The sequence below is a fragment of the Hypomesus transpacificus genome, chromosome 15, assembly GCF_021917145.1.
Source record: "Hypomesus transpacificus isolate Combined female chromosome 15, fHypTra1, whole genome shotgun sequence".
Lineage (NCBI taxonomy): Eukaryota > Metazoa > Chordata > Actinopteri > Osmeriformes > Osmeridae > Hypomesus > Hypomesus transpacificus.
In genome coordinates this window covers 10,594,293-10,611,806 of record NC_061074.1, presented here as the reverse complement: position 1 = coordinate 10,611,806, position 17,514 = coordinate 10,594,293, and the positions used below count along the sequence as shown (strand labels likewise).

General features: G+C 43.5%; 2 protein-coding genes across 3 annotated transcripts; both read right to left on the bottom strand.

Moving 5' to 3' along the window:
* Window positions 1-225: 225 nt before the first annotated feature.
* fam118b (family with sequence similarity 118 member B) lies at window positions 226-8,435 on the bottom strand. Of its 2 annotated transcripts, none has more exons than XM_047035818.1 (8): window positions 8,074-8,435; window positions 7,297-7,383; window positions 6,787-7,090; window positions 4,350-4,577; window positions 3,353-3,481; window positions 1,207-1,504; window positions 767-829; window positions 226-468 (listed from the first exon to the last, which is right to left on the bottom strand). In XM_047035818.1, the coding sequence occupies exons 2-8, from the start codon at window positions 7,374-7,376 to the stop codon at window positions 455-457; spliced, it is 1,116 nt and encodes a 371-aa protein (XP_046891774.1). In that variant the 5' UTR covers window positions 7,377-7,383; window positions 8,074-8,435; the 3' UTR covers window positions 226-454. The 2 variants fall into 2 exon arrangements, with proteins under 2 accessions (XP_046891774.1, XP_046891775.1); XM_047035819.1 differs by having other exon boundaries at window positions 6,787-7,039.
* Window positions 8,436-10,590: 2,155 nt separating this feature from the next.
* Window positions 10,591-16,479, bottom strand: ilvbl (ilvB (bacterial acetolactate synthase)-like). Its single transcript, XM_047035817.1, has 14 exons — window positions 16,019-16,479; window positions 15,300-15,501; window positions 15,079-15,206; window positions 14,646-14,896; window positions 14,053-14,152; window positions 13,738-13,835; window positions 13,510-13,646; window positions 13,176-13,310; window positions 12,960-13,074; window positions 12,639-12,808; window positions 12,383-12,453; window positions 12,222-12,293; window positions 12,002-12,107; window positions 10,591-11,770 (listed from the first exon to the last, which is right to left on the bottom strand). Exons 1-14 carry the CDS (start codon window positions 16,130-16,132, stop codon window positions 11,592-11,594), a joined length of 1,878 nt encoding a protein of 625 aa, XP_046891773.1. The 5' UTR covers window positions 16,133-16,479; the 3' UTR covers window positions 10,591-11,591.
* Between the last annotated feature and the right edge of the window lie 1,035 nt (window positions 16,480-17,514).

Genomic DNA, 17,514 nt, shown 5'->3' with positions numbered 1-17,514 from the left:
CATTGAGTTTGCTGGTTTCAGTTAGAATCATGTTAATATATTCCAGTCAAACTGGTTGGCAAGAACTATTCTCAGTGATTGTACTCGCTGAACATGGAAGGCCAAGCCTCCAGTGTGAGATAGCTGTATAAGAGGGCAGTATTGTTGATTCTGTCGTGAGGGTGGTAGAGCGCTGACGTAAGCGTGAAGGTCCATTGCAGTATATTCTTCCTTCCTCTCTTCCAGGTGTCAAGGCAGTGTGGCAATGTTTTTACCGTTATCTTGACACAAAAAAACATGTTCCTTCCCTTTGTGGTGCAAACCAATTATGCAATTGAAACAAGGTGCGAGGGCATAAAGTCTCTCCGGGCCCAAATTTAAGTTGTAGATCCAAAGTAAGTGGACCTTAGTAGTACTGAACCCAAAAAAAGGGGGTTTGGAGGAAAATAACTGATCCTCCTCAAGTGTGTACCTGTCAAAAATTGCATTCTGGGCAAAAACAGAAAGATAAACTAAGTGAACGGCTTGGAAACAAGAACCAACATCTGCCATTTAGCCACTGGACTGACATGCAACACAGGAAAGCAAAGGTTGTGTGTGTGTTGTGTGTGCAATGGGGATATATGAATTAAGAGGGGGGTTTCAGTCCTACAAAGGTTGTTCAAGGGTGCAATTTTTTTACTAAAAGCATGCAAGGAAGGAAGGAGAGACCTCGGGAAAAGTTGACATTTGGAAAACACCTCTTGCATGCGAGCACTGACACCAAAGAGAGGGGCGCGATCCTAACCTTGAAGGAGGTTTTTTGGAGGCTTGAAGCCATTCTGGGGCTCCTCTTCCTGTGAGGGAGATCCTGTGAAATACAGATATGTGAAGCGCACCGTCGACACCATGTCAACGGCGTGTTACAGGAAATAACAGAGGTACAGTCAGTAAGGGCCATGTATGTGAAAATGCCCAATCAAATTGAAGTGCAAAAGTACATTTGGCTACCAGTTCAGTAAGACCATTTCAGTTGATAAGATTCCTTAACATAATGTGTGTGTCCCTAGATGCAACATTTATATGAGAAACAAGTCCAACTAGATTTAAAATCTAAAAACAAGATAATCACACTCCGACTGAGTTTTTGCAATGTGATTACTTGATGTCATACTGGTGGATAGGGTGGGCTCAGCTTACACAATGCTTGCTTACACACACACTCGCATGTTTGTGAGGGGTCCTTACCCCAGCCGTTCGCCCCCGTGTCCCGGTTACAGATCTCGTTGGCGAGCCGCTCAAAATACTCAGGCAGGTCGGCGTACTCGTTGCCGTAGGAGATGACCTTGATGCCCTTGTCCAGCATGTTGTCCCTCAGCTTCTTGAACTCGCCCACGTCCTCGCGTCGCACCAGCATAAAGTGCTCCAGGTCTGACTTGTGCTTGACCGCCTCCAGGAACAGGGCCTGGAAGGTGGTGTCGTCCACCGTGCGCCCGCAGCCCAGGAACACAAACGACTTGGTCTCGTACAGCTTCTGGATCTCCCTCTGTCATACAAAAATTATAAAAATGGCACTCTTTTGAAAAGAATTGCCTTTGTAGCTTCCTAAACATGCAGTCCCCCCCCCCCCCCCTAAAAAAAACACCTTTTCTCCTCTTGAACTTGCGCGTAGATACAGTGCCCTCCAAAAGTATTGGAACAGTGAGGCGAATTCCTTTATTTTTGCTGTAGACTGAAAACATTTGGGCTTGACATCAAATAATGAACGTGAGACCAGAGATCAACGTTTCAGCTTTTATTTCCAGGTATTTACATCAGGATCTGATGCACAACTAAGAAAATATCACATTTTGTTTGAATCCACCCATTTGTCATGTGAGCAAAAGTATTGGAACAGATATACTTAAAACATATTTAAGTGAATAAGACTTAATATTTAGTTGCAAATCCTTTGCTTTCAATAACTGCAGCAAGTCTGTGACCCATTGACGTCACCAAACTTTTGCATTCTTCCTTTTTGATGCTTTCCCAGGCTTTCACTGCAGCCTCTTTCAGTTGTTGTTTGTTTTGTGGGGTTCCTCCCTTCAGTCTCCTCTTAAGCAGGTAAAATGCATGCTCTATAGGGTTTAAGTCTGGAGATTGACTTGGCCAGTCTAATACCTTCCATTTCTTGCCCCTGATGAACTCCTTTGTTGTTTTGGCAGTGTGTTTTGGGTCGTTATCTTGCTGCATGATGAAGGCTCTGCCAATCAGTTTGGTTGCATCTTTCCTTAAATTGGCAGACAAAATGTTTCTGTAGACTTCCGAGTTCATTTTGCTGCTGCCATCATGTGTTACATCCTCAATGAAGATTAATGAGCCCGTCCCAGAAGAAGCCATGCAAGCCCAAGCCATGACATTACCTCCACCGTGTTTCACAGATGAGCTTGTGTGTTTGGGATCATGAGCAGTTCCTTTCTTTCTCCAAACTTTAGCCTTTCCATCACTTTGGTAAAAGTTAATCTTTGTCTCATCAGTCCATAAAACTTTGTCCCAGAATTTTTGAGGTTCATCTCTGTACTTTTTGGCAAATTCCAGCCTGGCCTTCCTATTCTTCTTGCTAATGAGTGGTTTGCATCTTCTGGTGTAGCCCTTGTACTTTTGTTCATGAAGTCTTCTGCGAACAGTAGATAGTGATACCTTCACTCCTGCCATCTGGAGGTTGTTGCTGATCTCACTAACAGTTGTTTTAGGGTCTTTCTTTACAGCTCTCACAATGTTTCTGTCATCAACTGCTGATGTTTTCCTTGGTCTACCTGTTCGACGTCTGTTACTTAGTACACCAGTAGTTTTCTTCTTCTTCAGGACATTCCAAATGGTTGTACTGGCTATGGCCAATGTTTCTGCAATGGCTCTGATTGATTTTCCATCTTCTCTAAGACTCACAATTGCTTGTTTTTCACCCAAAGACAGCGCTCTGGTTTTCATGTTGTTTTCACCTCTGAATACAGTCTGCATAGACAAAACCTATCTTACCCAATCTGAACCTGAGTGTAGACATTCAGTGGTATTTATTGATTGAATAATGTATGTAATAGGACACACCTGGGCAACAAAACACACCTGTCAGTCACATGTTCCAATACTTTTGCTCACGTGACAAATGGGTGGGTTCGAACAAAAAGGTGATATTTTCTAATTTGTGCATCAGATCCTGATGTAAATACCTGGAAATAAAAGCTGAAACGTTGATCTCTGGTTTCACATTCATCGTTTGATGTCAAGCCCAAATGTTTTCAGTCTACAGCAAAAATAAAGGAATTGGCCTCACTGTTCCAATACTTTTGGAGGGCACTGTATGTCTGTTCCGAGTCTACGTTTTTGCAGTTTTGCTGTTCTCCAGCTCTGTGCTTACCATGACCTCCGTGTTACGCAGAACATTCTGGTAGCCAGCAGGGTGCAGTACGATGCCGCTAGGGTTGGTGTACACGCCGTGGATGTGCAGCACACTCAGCCGCCTCTTCTCCTGAGCCCACTCCAAGACCTAAACACACACACACATTTCACAGTCCATCACACCCAATCCTGTTCAAACTGGCAGGCAGGTAAAATCCCTTCAGCTGTCGAGGGGACATTAGTTCTGATATAGAACAGACATAAATACCACACCTGAGGGGCAAACTGAGGCTTCTGAGATTTTTTTTTGATTTATGTGCATTTATGTAAGACTGTGTCTTCACTCCACACATGAATCCTTGTAAAGTCCATTTATATGTACAAGCCACAGAGCAGTTAGAAAATGTTGAGGAAACGATTGACCACATTCCTGAAATTCCAGTTTTGCTCAAATATACCTTTCAGATAAGCCCTCTATAAACCAAAGACAAATATTAGGAAACTTTATAACAACTGTGACAATTTAAACTTTGAACCTGCCACAGTGGCTTCTTCACTTAGTGACGCAATAATCTGTCATCTCAATACAAAATCCTTTTGGTGTTAGTAGCATTTTCTTGTAGTTGATTCCCATTAAAATATTAAGTATGCAGGACTACTTTGACTACATTGTGTATGGGTAAATTAATATGGAGCTACTTTAATATTTGAACAACTTCCTTCTAAACAATTTTGGTTAGAGTACCTAGGATACCCTTATCTCACTTTCTTGTACTTTTTAAAAACTGATTAAAAGTTGGCTTTTTATGACAAACTAGGTTTTTAGCTGTTATTCCTGTTCACTGCTCCTATAATGGTGCAATTTCCCCTCAGGAATAAATTAAATCCTCCCCACCTGTGTAATCAATGTTTATCATCAAATTTGACATGTATCAAACAGCCGCGAGTCCAGCAACACATTTAAGCGAAACCACGGAAAGCGCCACAAAGGCTGGCGTTGCGGGCAGGCCACCCACCTTCTTCTCGTCGGTGAGATCCAGGGACTCCAGCTTGGTGCCCTGGTGGGCGGCGTAGATCTCCAGCAGGTTGTCGAAGTTGGTGGTGAGCACGAGCGCGCCGCTCTCCATCAGCTGCAGTACGGAGCGCAGCAGGTGTTTTCCGGCGTGTTCCATCTTGCACTCCAGGTCGTCGAACACCTCGTACAGGCAGTCCTTGAAAAAGGTGGAGCGCACGTTGCCTGTTCTCTGCAGGGACACCGGGAGAGACGTGAGTTGCAATAGATGTTTAGACATTAAGGGCTGTCTGAAAACTTCGCCAGTTGCCAAATATAGCCCAAATGATTGACCCCAACACAAATGGGTTAGGTGAGACTTTTCTTTTTACTTTGGGAATAAAACATTATGTAAGGGAAATTATAAGAGACTTTCCTGATTAGAAATTAAACCCCCCAAAAAACCTAGCTACACCTATATCGGGAGCATTATTATAGCCAAGGTCTTATTAAATACTTTAACTGGGGCAGGATCTGTGGTCAGAAAGCACTCCTTGTCCTAGTTATGTGATAGTGAGACAGAGAGGTGGTCATGACATTATTTGTCATGACATCAGCTTTGCTGATGAAAAAGCAGCTTGACTGTGGCCGTGAACAGTGAGCCTAACGGTCATGGAAAACCCTTCTTCTGATAAGGCAGGCCATGGCCGTCATAGCGCCAATGAGATTTAAAGCTGTGTCTGTAATGGATAAATCTCATTACAGTGAGCTGAGCCTGACTACGCACTGCACACACACACTTTACCAGGCATTGGCAAAACAGAGAAGGGAGAGAGATAGACCAAGAGGGGGGAGGAAGGGGGGGGGGAGACAGGAAGAGCAGCCACTATGAATAGCAGAGAGCGCTGCCCGAAGGTGATCATCGCACCACAGTAGAGCGGCCTGCAGGTCTCTGTGGATTAGATCTGGTGGGCTGAGCGGCACAATCCACTTTCCAGAGGAAGAGACTTATCATCTCCCAACCCTGCCTCTGTTGTCCGGTCTCTGCAGTTGTCCATTTGTCTGGTACCTTCCCGTTAACACCCAGAGTGAAGCATATCCTTGCTGCCTGATGCTGTGGTGTAGGTAGGTGCAGGCCCACATGTACCATGGCAAATGGCCTTCACCTCAAATCGGGATCATGGTCCCATACAAATAGTGTTATAAACAAATATAAAACAATCAGAGAGTTAATTCAAATGCTGTTAGGTCCTTTAACAACCTCATAAGGGAATTTGGGTCAAACATTCTCTTAAGTCTACCTTCAGATTAGTTTCGTTATGCTATGTTTCGTGCCAACAGACAGTCCTAATCCAGAGTGATTTTGCTTTGCTAATAGTGTACTTGTAGCACAATTATTTACAACTGGGTTAAATCGGTAACACTGAATTTGATACTTGGCACTTTTTGTAGCTACTCAGTAATCTTGTTCAAGTCCTCCTGAGATTTTCTCATTGCAAATGTTTTCCAGAGTCATAGCAATCAGGAGGAAAACAAAATGATGCTGTTCGGGGTTGTGGAGCTGCACTGGAACACAATGGGGCTAGGGGAGGATTAGAGCAGAGCAGGCCCTTTATTTCAGAGCTGGAGAAGTATTTGGCCATAGGGTTCACTGATGTCTAACACAACCTGATAATCATCCTGTCTTGTCTTGTGGGATACTCAGTCAGGTAAGCCTTTTTTTTTTATCCATGGGGGGGGGGGGGGGGGGGGGGGGGGGGGTAAAGCCACTAAGCACATTTTGTCCCAATTGTGACAACAGGCTGGCTGCTGAAACAAAGCATGTTTTTGCAATGTTAAAGATGCGATGAGACATAACTAACACAAGGCGCAAGTGGTATTAAGGCTTCATCGGCCTGGTACGGTCTATGCCAACCTGGAATGAGGGGAATGGAACAATACGGAGATCCACAACAATACGGAGTTTACCCTTCAATGTCTCCATCCCTTAGCCATGGTTCGTTGGTTCGTTGACTTATTAAGACAAATCAATGGGAGTTTTTTTCACAGGGGGATTTTTTCCCCTACTGAATTAAAGACATGGTCTCAAACGAGACGATGTTAGCAGTGCCACAGGCTGGCACCTTGCTCTATTCTCACCAGGGCAATGGGCACTGCAGAGCTGCTGAACAAAGGAACAATCTATTACCCATGTTACAGCATATGCTTCCTACCATATGCTTTCACAATTGGCATTTACTCAAGTGTCAGATCTAACCTGTACCTTGAAAACATGTGAAATTCCACATGAAAGCTGGATTTCATCCAAGAGCCTTTATTCATTTTGTCCAGCCAGGTGCTGTCAGTGCGGGTGTGAGCATGTGTGACTGACTGTGTGCAGGAAGCAGGATAGAACAGAGTGGGAGCCTTCGTAGTTTTTCTTCCCTTCACTGGGTGCGTTTGTGGGCCGTTGGGACTCTTACCGGAGAAAGCTTCTGAATGAGGTCATGGGCCACGTGGACCAGGTTCTTGTCCTCCTGCAAGCTCTTCTGAAAGCGCCGGCTCTCCTCCTCCTCCAAGAGGTCAAAGTCATTGGCTGCATCCAGCAAGGCCTGGATGAGACCCTTCCAGGAACGCAGCGCAGGAACCTGGGGGGCCACAGCTGAGCTCACCCCCGTACCAATCACTAAGACCAGCTCGGGGGCACGCTTGGTCTTCAGGCTGGGCAGCAATTTCCTTTGGGGCAGGCAGAGATTGAGTGATGGTTCCATTGATGGTGCCCAAATCCTTAGACAACATGAAGGTTAAACAAAGTATGGAAAGCTTACTCAGCTGGGTTCTGATCTCACGCTTACCTCGAAATAAGGTACAGGACACTAGATCAGTACAGTGACTAGTTCAATACATTCTCTATTAGTCCATCTGACTAAGACTAGCTATGTCAATGGTACCGAATATTACACGTGTGAAGTGATCATCATTCTTGTACCTACCGAGGTTTTTTGGTGTTTGAGTCAACATCCTGAGGATCAGCAGCTCGCTTCTCAGTTTTCACCACCACTACAGAGGCCATTCGGCTCCTGTAAATCGAACATTATCCGTTTTTCACCTGTTATCAGTTTGAAAAGCCTTAACAAGACAACGTGGCCATACCACTATCAATAGTTGGCAGGCAACTGCATAATAAAAGGCTGTAAAGCTAATTTTTTACATATTTGGGTTTTTAATTTGTCATAATAATAGGATGAAACTGCACCTAAAAGGTATAACATTTACACATGTAAATAAGCTCTACCTACAAGGAAATGAAAAAAACAACACTCGCACTGTCCCACTCAAAACTCTCAAAAACTGTTGTGTCCATACATAAAGCCACATGATCATACAACAAATCGAGATATCAAACTGGATACCTGGCCAATTTAGCAAGAACTATAGGTAGGAAAGTTTCTAATGGCGCGCGAGAAGAACAAGCAAGGGATAATTTGGTTTGACTCTACCGGGCAACACATCGCCATGTGGCCGGGCTGAAGCAAACTTCAACATCACCTTCGCTTGTCGGCAGACATGTATAAATTAATCGCTTTTTTCGGCCGCCCGGGCAGATAAAATGAAAACGCAGTATATCACTCCTCATTTTGGTAAACTTTGCCAACATGACTAGAAGAACTCTAGCATTAAGTAGCTAGCTAGCTCGCTTTTACCTACCATCAATCATTTGAGCAACACGATTTACGCAATGAAGACTGGACACTTAAATGGACACTTACCCTGTTAAATCCCACTTTTATTTATTTTGGTCAGTGGAAACCGCCTGCCTGTTACACCTCAGCAGGTACAAATCAGATCAGTCAAACTGACGAGTTAGCCCGATTGTAGTTCCTTAAAGTTAGCTAAACTAACTAAACTAGCGCCTTTGAAATCCAAGGAAGATGGATCAAGACGAATAACTTAGATTAAGAATACCTTCGCTTTAAAATCAGATCATTGCAATTGGTTCACTTGACATGTCAAGTGCATTAAGCGGTAAGCTAGATGTTTTCCTTAGCAAATCTATTCAGCTAACAGATTCTCTCAGTTGACTTCCTCTGTGTACACAACCTGTCGGCTCTCATGCAGCTGGGGTTCTGGATATTACCCACTCAGTACTGGTGACAGTGTGCGCAGCTGCTGCCCCAAGTACAGTACGCCATTGAGTTAACTCGGTAGATGCACTGATCCGCTGTTCGGGTTGGATGTTTTGAAACGCATACAATTTGTCGATAGACTTTTTTTAAATTATCTTAAGAATATTTTATGACTTTCTGCTATGCACCTAGTTAAATTATTTAGGAAAGTGTTCTGTGGCTTAATACGGTCTGTCCACGAGCAGAAAGGTTACAGAACACAGTATTCTACCTAATGCAGTAGGCTGCCACACTTTGCAAAAGGACTGGATGTCAACAGGTGTCACAGTCCACAGCTGTTGAAACTGTCTAATCAGATACGTTTAAATATAAATTACACTACATCTAATATTTAATCACTCAAAAGTCTGAAAGTTGTTTGAATGAACTAATTTAACTAGCTTACTGTATTGAATGAATGCGGAATGCCTTCCCAGACATAGGAAATGATCGTGTCTGTGTAAAAAACGTTCTCTCAGTGAAAATGTGTGTGGCCATATGGTGTTGTATTGTGCCTGTGTTCCTGATCAATTAGAGAAGGGTGCCATACTATTTACTCACACTACTGATAAGACATTTGTTGCCCACCATAAACCTCTCCCTGCAATTGTGTGCTTCTCTTGTATTTGGCAAATGCTTTTTTACTACCAGCCTCTTGGAGACAGTGGCATCTTACAAAGTTTATTCACTAGAATCCTTCAGAAGAGACCTGAAGACTACGTTATGTGTTGCACATTAGTCATAAATCTGCGTATTGAGACTGGGACCATACTATTGAATAAGAAATTCACTTCCATCCAGTTGATGCAACTACATTTTTCCATTGTTTGTCTCCTAAGATGACACATACACAACTGTAATTCTTGCCACTGTGCAACAGCTATAAGACGTGTTTGTATAGTGACGTGTCATTGGTGAGCATGTTGTAATCGGAGATAAGGAAAATAAACACATTTATAGAATATTACGTGGCTCACTAGACATGTGTTGTTTGTATCAGCCTCAACAGTGTGTGTGTGTGTGTGTCTATGGTCACAAATTGTCTATCAGTGCAGCTATGTCATGAAAATGATAAATGTACATCAGCTAACGATGACAGTTACATTATCTATCATAAAAACTGTGATTCAATCCTTATTTTGTCTGTCTGTTTTAGGAAGGTGTCGCTTCAAACCAATTTGGTAAAATGGTTCCATCTGCTGGTAGACAAAAGAATGGCAGCTGCAGAAGATTAGGACAAAGGTCAACAAGGCACTGCTGAGCTAAGAATAATTTTTTTCTTTTTCTGCTGAGTTTGCTGAAAACATAATGTGCTTAGTGGAGAGACAATTGCAAGTAGCCTAACAAAGAATGGATTCCCCCCTGAACTAGTTATTCTTACCAAGTTGAAGCTAAAGCCTATGCCTTTCTTTGAACTTAGTCAAAGCTTCAATCATAATCTTCTTTATGCACAGTTCAGTTGTAAAAGTCTGTTCTGGAGAAGTGGTGCAATTAGAGAGCAAAATATAGTTGGAGGAAACATTAACTCATCACAGATAACTCCAATCAATTTCGGCAAACACAAATGTCCATTATCCAAAAGCTGTGCCCATTAGTGTGGAAGTGAAGGGGAGTGTGGATTAGACTACATAGAGACCTGTACAGGTGTGAATTAGACTACATAGAGACCTGAACAGGTGTGGATTAGACTACATAGATACCTGTACAGGCGTGGAACAGTGCGCTTTATAATCCAGAGCGCTTTATATATGGATTAATTCTGGTTATGCTTACTGACCTCGAAGCGATTTTGTGTGGTGCACGGCACTCGGTCAAAATGTTTTAGAACGACTTTTGTAAACTACAAAGCCGCACCGCTTGCAGCATTACGGCTACCGCAGTCAGAGGCGTCGCGGAGTAATACATAATGTGCGTCACCATAATATTAGGTAGGGAGTCAGATGGCTGAGCGGTGAGGGAGTCGGGCTAGTAATCAGAAGGTTGCCGGATCGATTCCCCGCCGCGCAACATGATGTTGTGTCATTGGGCAAGGCACTTCAACCTTCTTGCCTCGGGGATAAGAGCTTCTGCCAAATGTGGCAAAAAGTAATCATATTTGCTTAGAAAAACACAACACAAATCCTGATTGCCATTCTTTATTCTACTGCAACGTATTGGGAGCAATGTCCCGATAGGAACTTTGGTTTCCTTTTGTAGTATCAATAAAGGTCTTCCTAGGATCTCATTCAAAAGGCAAACGTGCTCCATTTGTGTCCCACAATACAAATTCTGACTGTAATCATTACTTATAGAGACTGCATAGTTGCCACCCTAAACATCGATTTAACCACATCATCCAACTGGAATTTAAACTCAAAACAAATGACTCATGTGCAAAGTCTCTTTTACTCACACATGCAGCAAACTTCCTTTGTAGTATACACACCCGCAACCAGCATTAAGTGTTGTAGAGAAATTAGATATTGTAGCTTAGTAGGCCTTAAAATCACCAGATGATTTAAGTATTTAATGTCTAGAGCAATTTTAAACAGAGTTAAGTTCCCTAAAAACAATCAATTTAATTTGGTCCCTCACACCCATAGTCCATTAACTTATTGTAACCCTGACAAATTGAACAAATCACTTTTTTTTAAGCACCTGTGGGGGTGCTTGGTGTAACATAAACAATAGGCATGATGACTTTCTATTGACAAACCAGGCTACTACTGAATAGATAACATGTTGTCATTGTGAGTGACATCTACCTCTATTTATCAAGCCAACCCCTTTTATGGACTACGGCTCGGTCCTGAGACACCAATAAAATATGGCATTTGTCTAAACTGAATAAATATCCCAATAGATAGTAGTAATCTCAGTTGTAAATATAACTAGCCAATGTCACACCAGCAGAAAAGGCATGTCAGGTTTGGTTCATTCAAGCAAAAAAACACATAAGTTTATTGATTTCTATGTCTAAAACATTAGAAAACACCAGGAAAGGCTGATAAACAAAGGAGTACCTGACTTGAACCTTTTCCCTTAAGACAGGCAGCAGATACCCATTTCCACAGCACGCATGAAGAGCTTTAGGTTTTAAAATCGGAAGGCGCAAGATTGAGACGGTTGAGATCTGCCCCACTCTACACAGATATGGAGCCCTCTCGGAAGTTGGTCTTGCCTATGAGAACGTTCAGCAGGGTTGCTCTTCCCTCTCGGGTCTCCTTCTGAGCTGCCTTGATGAGCTCGTCCAGCTTGTCCTCATCTTCACGCCTCACCAGGTAGCCCTTACCTCCATAACCATCAGCAACTATGTGATAATCTGCAACATATGGAAAGGTAGAAGTGATACGTTAAAGTCACGGTGCAAGGGGGCTTGTTTACAGCAAGGCAGCCCACCTCAGGGGGTTTTCTATCACACTTTGGCTTCACGTTGATTACAATTGATTTGCAGCACATGGAACAGAACAGGATTTCTAAAGAGTTCCTTGTGGTCATTGAGTGAGGTTCTGACTACATGGGGATGAGGCGGGTGCGGCTCTAGCAGACCGACCTGTGAAGGCCAGGCCACAGGCTACGTTGCTGCCCAGGATGGGCACCTGTTCCCTGGAGATCTGGCTCCAGCAGGCATCGTTACCAACCAGAGCAATCACAGGAGTCTAGGAACAGTTAGAGAGGAAAAGTAAATGGCTTCTGCAAGCCATTCCCGACTCAGCGTTAATGTCAGAATGCGGTATCTCATGTCAGAACCGGCCTATAGACAAGCAACGTACCTTGTGTCTGGTGAAGGTATCGAATTCTGCCACACTGTACCCCAGAGACCCATCACCGTAGACGATCCACACCTGGATGAGAAGGCCAGCATCATTCCCCTCACTGTGTAAGTTCCATTTAGAAAATACAAACTACAAACATGGCTGCCTTTCCCTCCTACCTCTGACTCAGGTCGGCAGAGCTTTGCGCCGAGTGCAAACCCACCACCAACTCCCAGAGTCCCAAACGCCCCTGTTGGGATGAGAAGAAATGTATTAATATCAAGTAATCATTTATTAGAATCTTTTTTATATTTGAAATAATGTATCTTACTACTTTTAATGTATTACTTTTTAATTATAATTTACTCCATTACAATTACAAACCATTACAAATACATGATGTAAAGACACACGTTAATCCATACAACCTCTGACCTGGGTCTAGCCAGCGGAGCGGGCCTGTCGGTCTCATGATGTATGCAGCGCTGCCCACAAAGTCCCCTCCATCCGCTACGATGATGGCGTCCTCCGCCATCATCTCGTCCACGCGGTGGAGCACGCTCAGAGGGTTCAGGTGTCGGTCCGTTTTCTCATCAGCCTTGGCCCTGGGAGGCAGCGCAACACAGAGTCCAAACGTGTACTGTAGTCTACTGTATACTATGCAGAAGCTCAACAATTTCAATGACTTAAGATAAACGAATGCATTCTTTTGCCAACTGGTTAAATGTCACATGTCCATGAGTCGACTTAGCTGACCTGTTGGCCTTTTCTTTGCTGATATCTCCTGTCTTGAGACTCTGGGGCCAATCCTCTGGACATTTATGGCCCTTAAGGCCTTTGGAAAGGCGAAGAAGGAAGGAACCTGCATCACCTAAACAAAACAGAATCAACAACAATGGCTTGTCAATGAGCACCAATGGGCCAAACAGACCGTTATCAACAACAGCATCTACAGACATTGAATGAACTAACCCTGAATGGCCACAGTGGGTTTCCAGAACATGTCGGAGTTCTTGAGTAGTTGGGTCTTGTCTCTGTTGACAGCGATGATCTTGCTGCGCCTGTTAAGAACTCTGCCATAGCTCAATCTGAAGTCGCATACAGTACCTGCAACACACAAACAGAAACTCCCTTGTAAACCTACCCACACCAAGGGCCTATAAATCAGTTCTTCACTGTGTGCATGATACACAAACATGTAATTCCTAACTTTTACTTCGCCACTATCATAACCCAGCCCAGGGGTTGTAGTGAATTCAATGCAATAGACTTTGGGAGTGCATGTAAGTGAGTAAGTCTGTCTCACCTGCCAGCAGCACAAGATCTGCATCCTTCAGGGCATCCCGTCTGTTCTGTCTGATGTGGATGGGACTGTCCCTTCCCAGCATGCCCCGGGACATGCCACCCAGGAAGCACGGGATACCAAGGTCCTCCAGAGCCTTCCTGGAACAGAGTAAACCACCCACTCAAAGAGACTGTGTGCTGAGTGGATAAGGTGTTACGGAGTCCATTGTATTTGTCCTGTAGTAAATACCTTATATCACTGGCAGGTGTTGGAGGCAGTGTTGCTTGACTCCCCAGCAGAATAACAGGTTTCTTAGCTCTGCTCACGAGCTCGACACACTTCTGGACCTGGCCAGGTTATAAAAGAGGATGTGCCACGAGAAACCCACAGAATACACGATCCCCTATCCTCTCCTGCTGCTGCCGCCTAGCCCGAATGATTGAAAGTCAATCGAATAACTGTGTAGCGACACATGGAAGTACCATGTGTGTCTGTTTGACCCTAACGTATGGAGCGGCCTCATAGCCCTGTGAGACGCGGGTCTCAGGGAAGGATCCCATTTACCTGGTCGTCTGTGGCCTGTGGGATGTGAACAGGAAGTGGGGAAACATCTCTCTTTTCCCAGGCCCCGGCAAACAGGTTCATCAAATGGTTTTGAAGATACCTTTCAAAGGAAATCAAACAGTATGTTGCTATCATCAGTAATATAGTACAGTACATAGTATGCAGTAAGACAGGCTTCAGTGTTGGTAACACTGGGATATTCATGTCTGTGTACAATATGTTGGGCAAAATTCATCTAAATGTATGGTCTTAATCACAATCAGTAGATAAGCCTCATCTGTTCATATGTTCTATCTAGTCATTCATATATACAATATGTGTTCCTACTGAAACCTATATTGTGTTTTGATGTCACATGTCCGTGTTATCTTTGTTTTTCCCTTTCTACTATCAATTCTGTCCTCCGACCTTCATGCCTTAGAGACACTTTGCAAGTACCATTGTGTGCCTGTCCTGGTCATTTTGATGTTGAGGTGTTTGTTAACTCTCTAATCAGCTGGTTATAAACCCAGAACATAAACTGACAGTCACACAGGTCTAGTGGAGACCAAACTTTCTTCAGCATAACCAACCAATCCCATCTCCAAACTCACCATGTGACTACTTTTCCCATCAGCCCTTTGGGCGGATTTTTGACTCCAAATTCCTTGGAGACCAGGTGGAAGGGGTAAAGAGTGTCAATGGGAAACTCTATGAAGACAGGACCAGGGGTTCCTGACTGAGCGATAGCCAGGGCCTTGCGCACAGTGGGGATGATCTCCCTCACAGTTCTGACGGAGGCGCAGAACTTACACAGCGGCTTGAAGAGAGACATCTGGTCGATGTCCTGCAGCGCTCCTCTGCCCTGCACAACAACAACCCCTCGATATTATAAGCAGGCAGCAGGGAGTGTTGGATATGAGAATGCTCTCCAACAAAACAACCCCCTGGAGCAGTATGTACTAATGACTTACTTCTCGGTATATAGTTATATAGTATGCTAGGGCCATCCTAGAGTATTCCGTAAGTACGAGGAATTAAACGAACCTGGAGCAGAGTACCAGCAGCTCCACCCATTAGCAGCAGGGGAGACTCGGCCATCTGGGCATTCTTCACTGCTGTAACTGTGTTTGTGAGACCTGGACCTGCAGTCACAACAGCGATGCCCACAGTGCCTGGGAAAGACAATCAACACAACAGTAGGAGCTTAAGGAAGCGACCGGGAGAGCGCCATGAACCAACAGCATATAGAGAGCTACCGTCTTTACCAGAGAGCCTGGCCACAGCGTCTGCGGCAAAGACGGCGGTGGCTTCGTGCCGGGTGTCCACGATGCGGATGCCCAGTTTCTCACAGGCCACCAGGATGGGAGAAATGTGTCCCCCAACTAGGGTGAAGACAAATTTGACGCCGTGGGCACGCAGAACCTCAGCCACACTCTCTCCTCCATGACGTGGGCTCTTTGTCTCAGTCTGAGGGAAAGAAAAGGTGGATTTGCAACAGAGGTTAGGTCAATTTCCTTCAATATTTTTGCGAGTGTGCAGCGGATAATATTAGAATTTCACTGAATGACTCAACTGTCTGATGTGAATCTAAATTCACTTTCTGACTTAAATATAATATGTTTCTTTGTTGAAGGTTATAACACTAAACATTTAGAGGAAAGGGCAAGGCTCATTGAAGTTATCTAGCATTTTAGCATCTCCAGCTGATTTTGCAACACTTTTGGCATTGATCTTTCCATACACACTGACATTCTAGTACTTGACCTGCAGTTTTGTCTTGGCCTTTGTGTTAGATATGCAAAAGACAGTTCAAAGTTTACCTATTCTCGTGTTACATGAAACTGCTCCTGCTGCACCTGGTTACCGTTCACCTTGTTAGGTGAAGCCAGGCAGGGGACAATAGCCTACATGGACTCTGGTTCGATACAGTTTTCGTACTAAAACCGGAAACTCCAAAGCAATGTGTTGATATGAAATGACTCACCTTGTGTATCAACTGGTACAGCAAGCCAAGTTTGTATGTAGCTAATATCAGACTTCCAATGGCAAAACCTATAGAACACCCTATAAGGGTGCCAACGTCGCTCAATAGATCCATTTCACAGTTGCAATAAAGACGTAAATTTACTAGCTTTTACAATAAAGTTATTTAGGCTACAATGGGGTTGTCTAGACTCTAGCCAAGGCTTCTCGCTGCAGGCGTTTTCACTGATCGAACAGACAGCCCTACGGCTCAATCTATAGGCTAAGCATTACGTCCATAAATCCTAGAAATCTTGAAATGTACGCTTTAACTACAAAAACAGGCCATTCACAATCTGGAGAAATGCAGACTGAACAGACTCTTAAAACTTGAAATGACCGATACACGGTCTTCTTGCCGCTGTCACTGAAGTTCCGTAGATGTCGCAACAACATGAACCCTATGGCTAATACGACGTACTCTGCTACTACCGGGTCTTTGTGAATAAGGAAAATGTACTCTGTGACGTACAGGCGAACTATCCAATAGATATCCCGTATGCAACTGGGGGCGTGCTTGCAAGATCATTTTTGCAGGGCAAACCTTTATTTTTATTTTTATAAGTAACATCATAAGGGACTAGGCTAATTAGTTATATTTGCAGCACATACATCTTACAGTAGCCTACCTTGACTGTAAAAAAAAAACAAAAAAATGTTTTCGAACTGCCAGTGAAGTTGGCAAACTTAATCATCCACAATACAATCATCGACTGCATAACACAAACAAAAAAAGAGATAAATATATGGGTTTTGCTACAGTAGGTTCTGTTTCGAATGGTCCATTTAAAGTTATAGCCTCTCAAGTGTCCCTGGTATGGTGAATTATTGAGGCCTGAGGTGTAAACCCAAGTATACTATAATACAGAAAAAATAGGCATGTAAAAGTAAAACATATAAACAGTGTAATTTCTAGAAGAAATTAAGAGTGTAAACAGACATTCAACATGGTTATACATATCTATCTGCCTGGGCAGATGCATTGGTGCAGATGCACCGGAGGCCTGAATTTGTATCGGTTCTCAAAATCTAAAGAGACAAATTATATAATATACCACCAAAGTCAAACAAAGTCTGGCATTGAACAGTTGACAGTGCTTCTTATCTCTCTTTGGCTATTGTGTGTTCAGATCTACACTGACAATCAGTTGGAACCGCAATGGGTGACAGGTTTATCTGAAATATAGTGAATAGTAGCAATCTCTTGTTCGAGTTGAACCATCCGTTTAGTGTCGCATCCGAAACAATCTGAAGGATAAGAAACAGGAGAGTAAAACCAGAAGAAACAACAAGCAGGACTAGCGATATATATATATATACATATATATAGGCTAGATTTAGGAATTCACTTCTGTGTCAGAGTTTATGAAGGGCCAACCAAGAGTTATCCAGCATCTACTGTCTTTGTCTAGATTCAAGATTTCTTCTTGAAATCTCAGCAATAAAAAAGGAACCAGA

Bases quoted from the DNA above. Each gene is read 5' to 3' on its own strand.
- fam118b (XM_047035818.1), bottom strand. From the start codon at position 7,376: ATGGCCTCTGTAGTGGTGGTGAAAACTGAGAAGCGAGCTGCTGATCCT. The intron at 3,482-4,349 runs GTGGGTGGCCTG...GTGTGTGTTTAG, and splicing joins ATCTCACCGACGAGAAGAAG to GTCTTGGAGTGGGCTCAGGA. The intron at 1,505-3,352 runs GTAAGCACAGAG...TTTGTATGACAG, and splicing joins TGCGTAACACGGAGGTCATG to AGGGAGATCCAGAAGCTGTA.
- ilvbl (XM_047035817.1), bottom strand. From the start codon at position 16,132: ATGGATCTATTGAGCGACGTTGGCACCCTTATAGGGTGTTCTATAGGT. The intron at 15,502-16,018 runs GTGAGTCATTTC...TCTTTCCCTCAG, and splicing joins TGTACCAGTTGATACACAAG to ACTGAGACAAAGAGCCCACG. The intron at 12,809-12,959 runs GTCAGCTAAGTC...GCTGCCTCCCAG, and splicing joins AGCAAAGAAAAGGCCAACAG to GGCCAAGGCTGATGAGAAAA.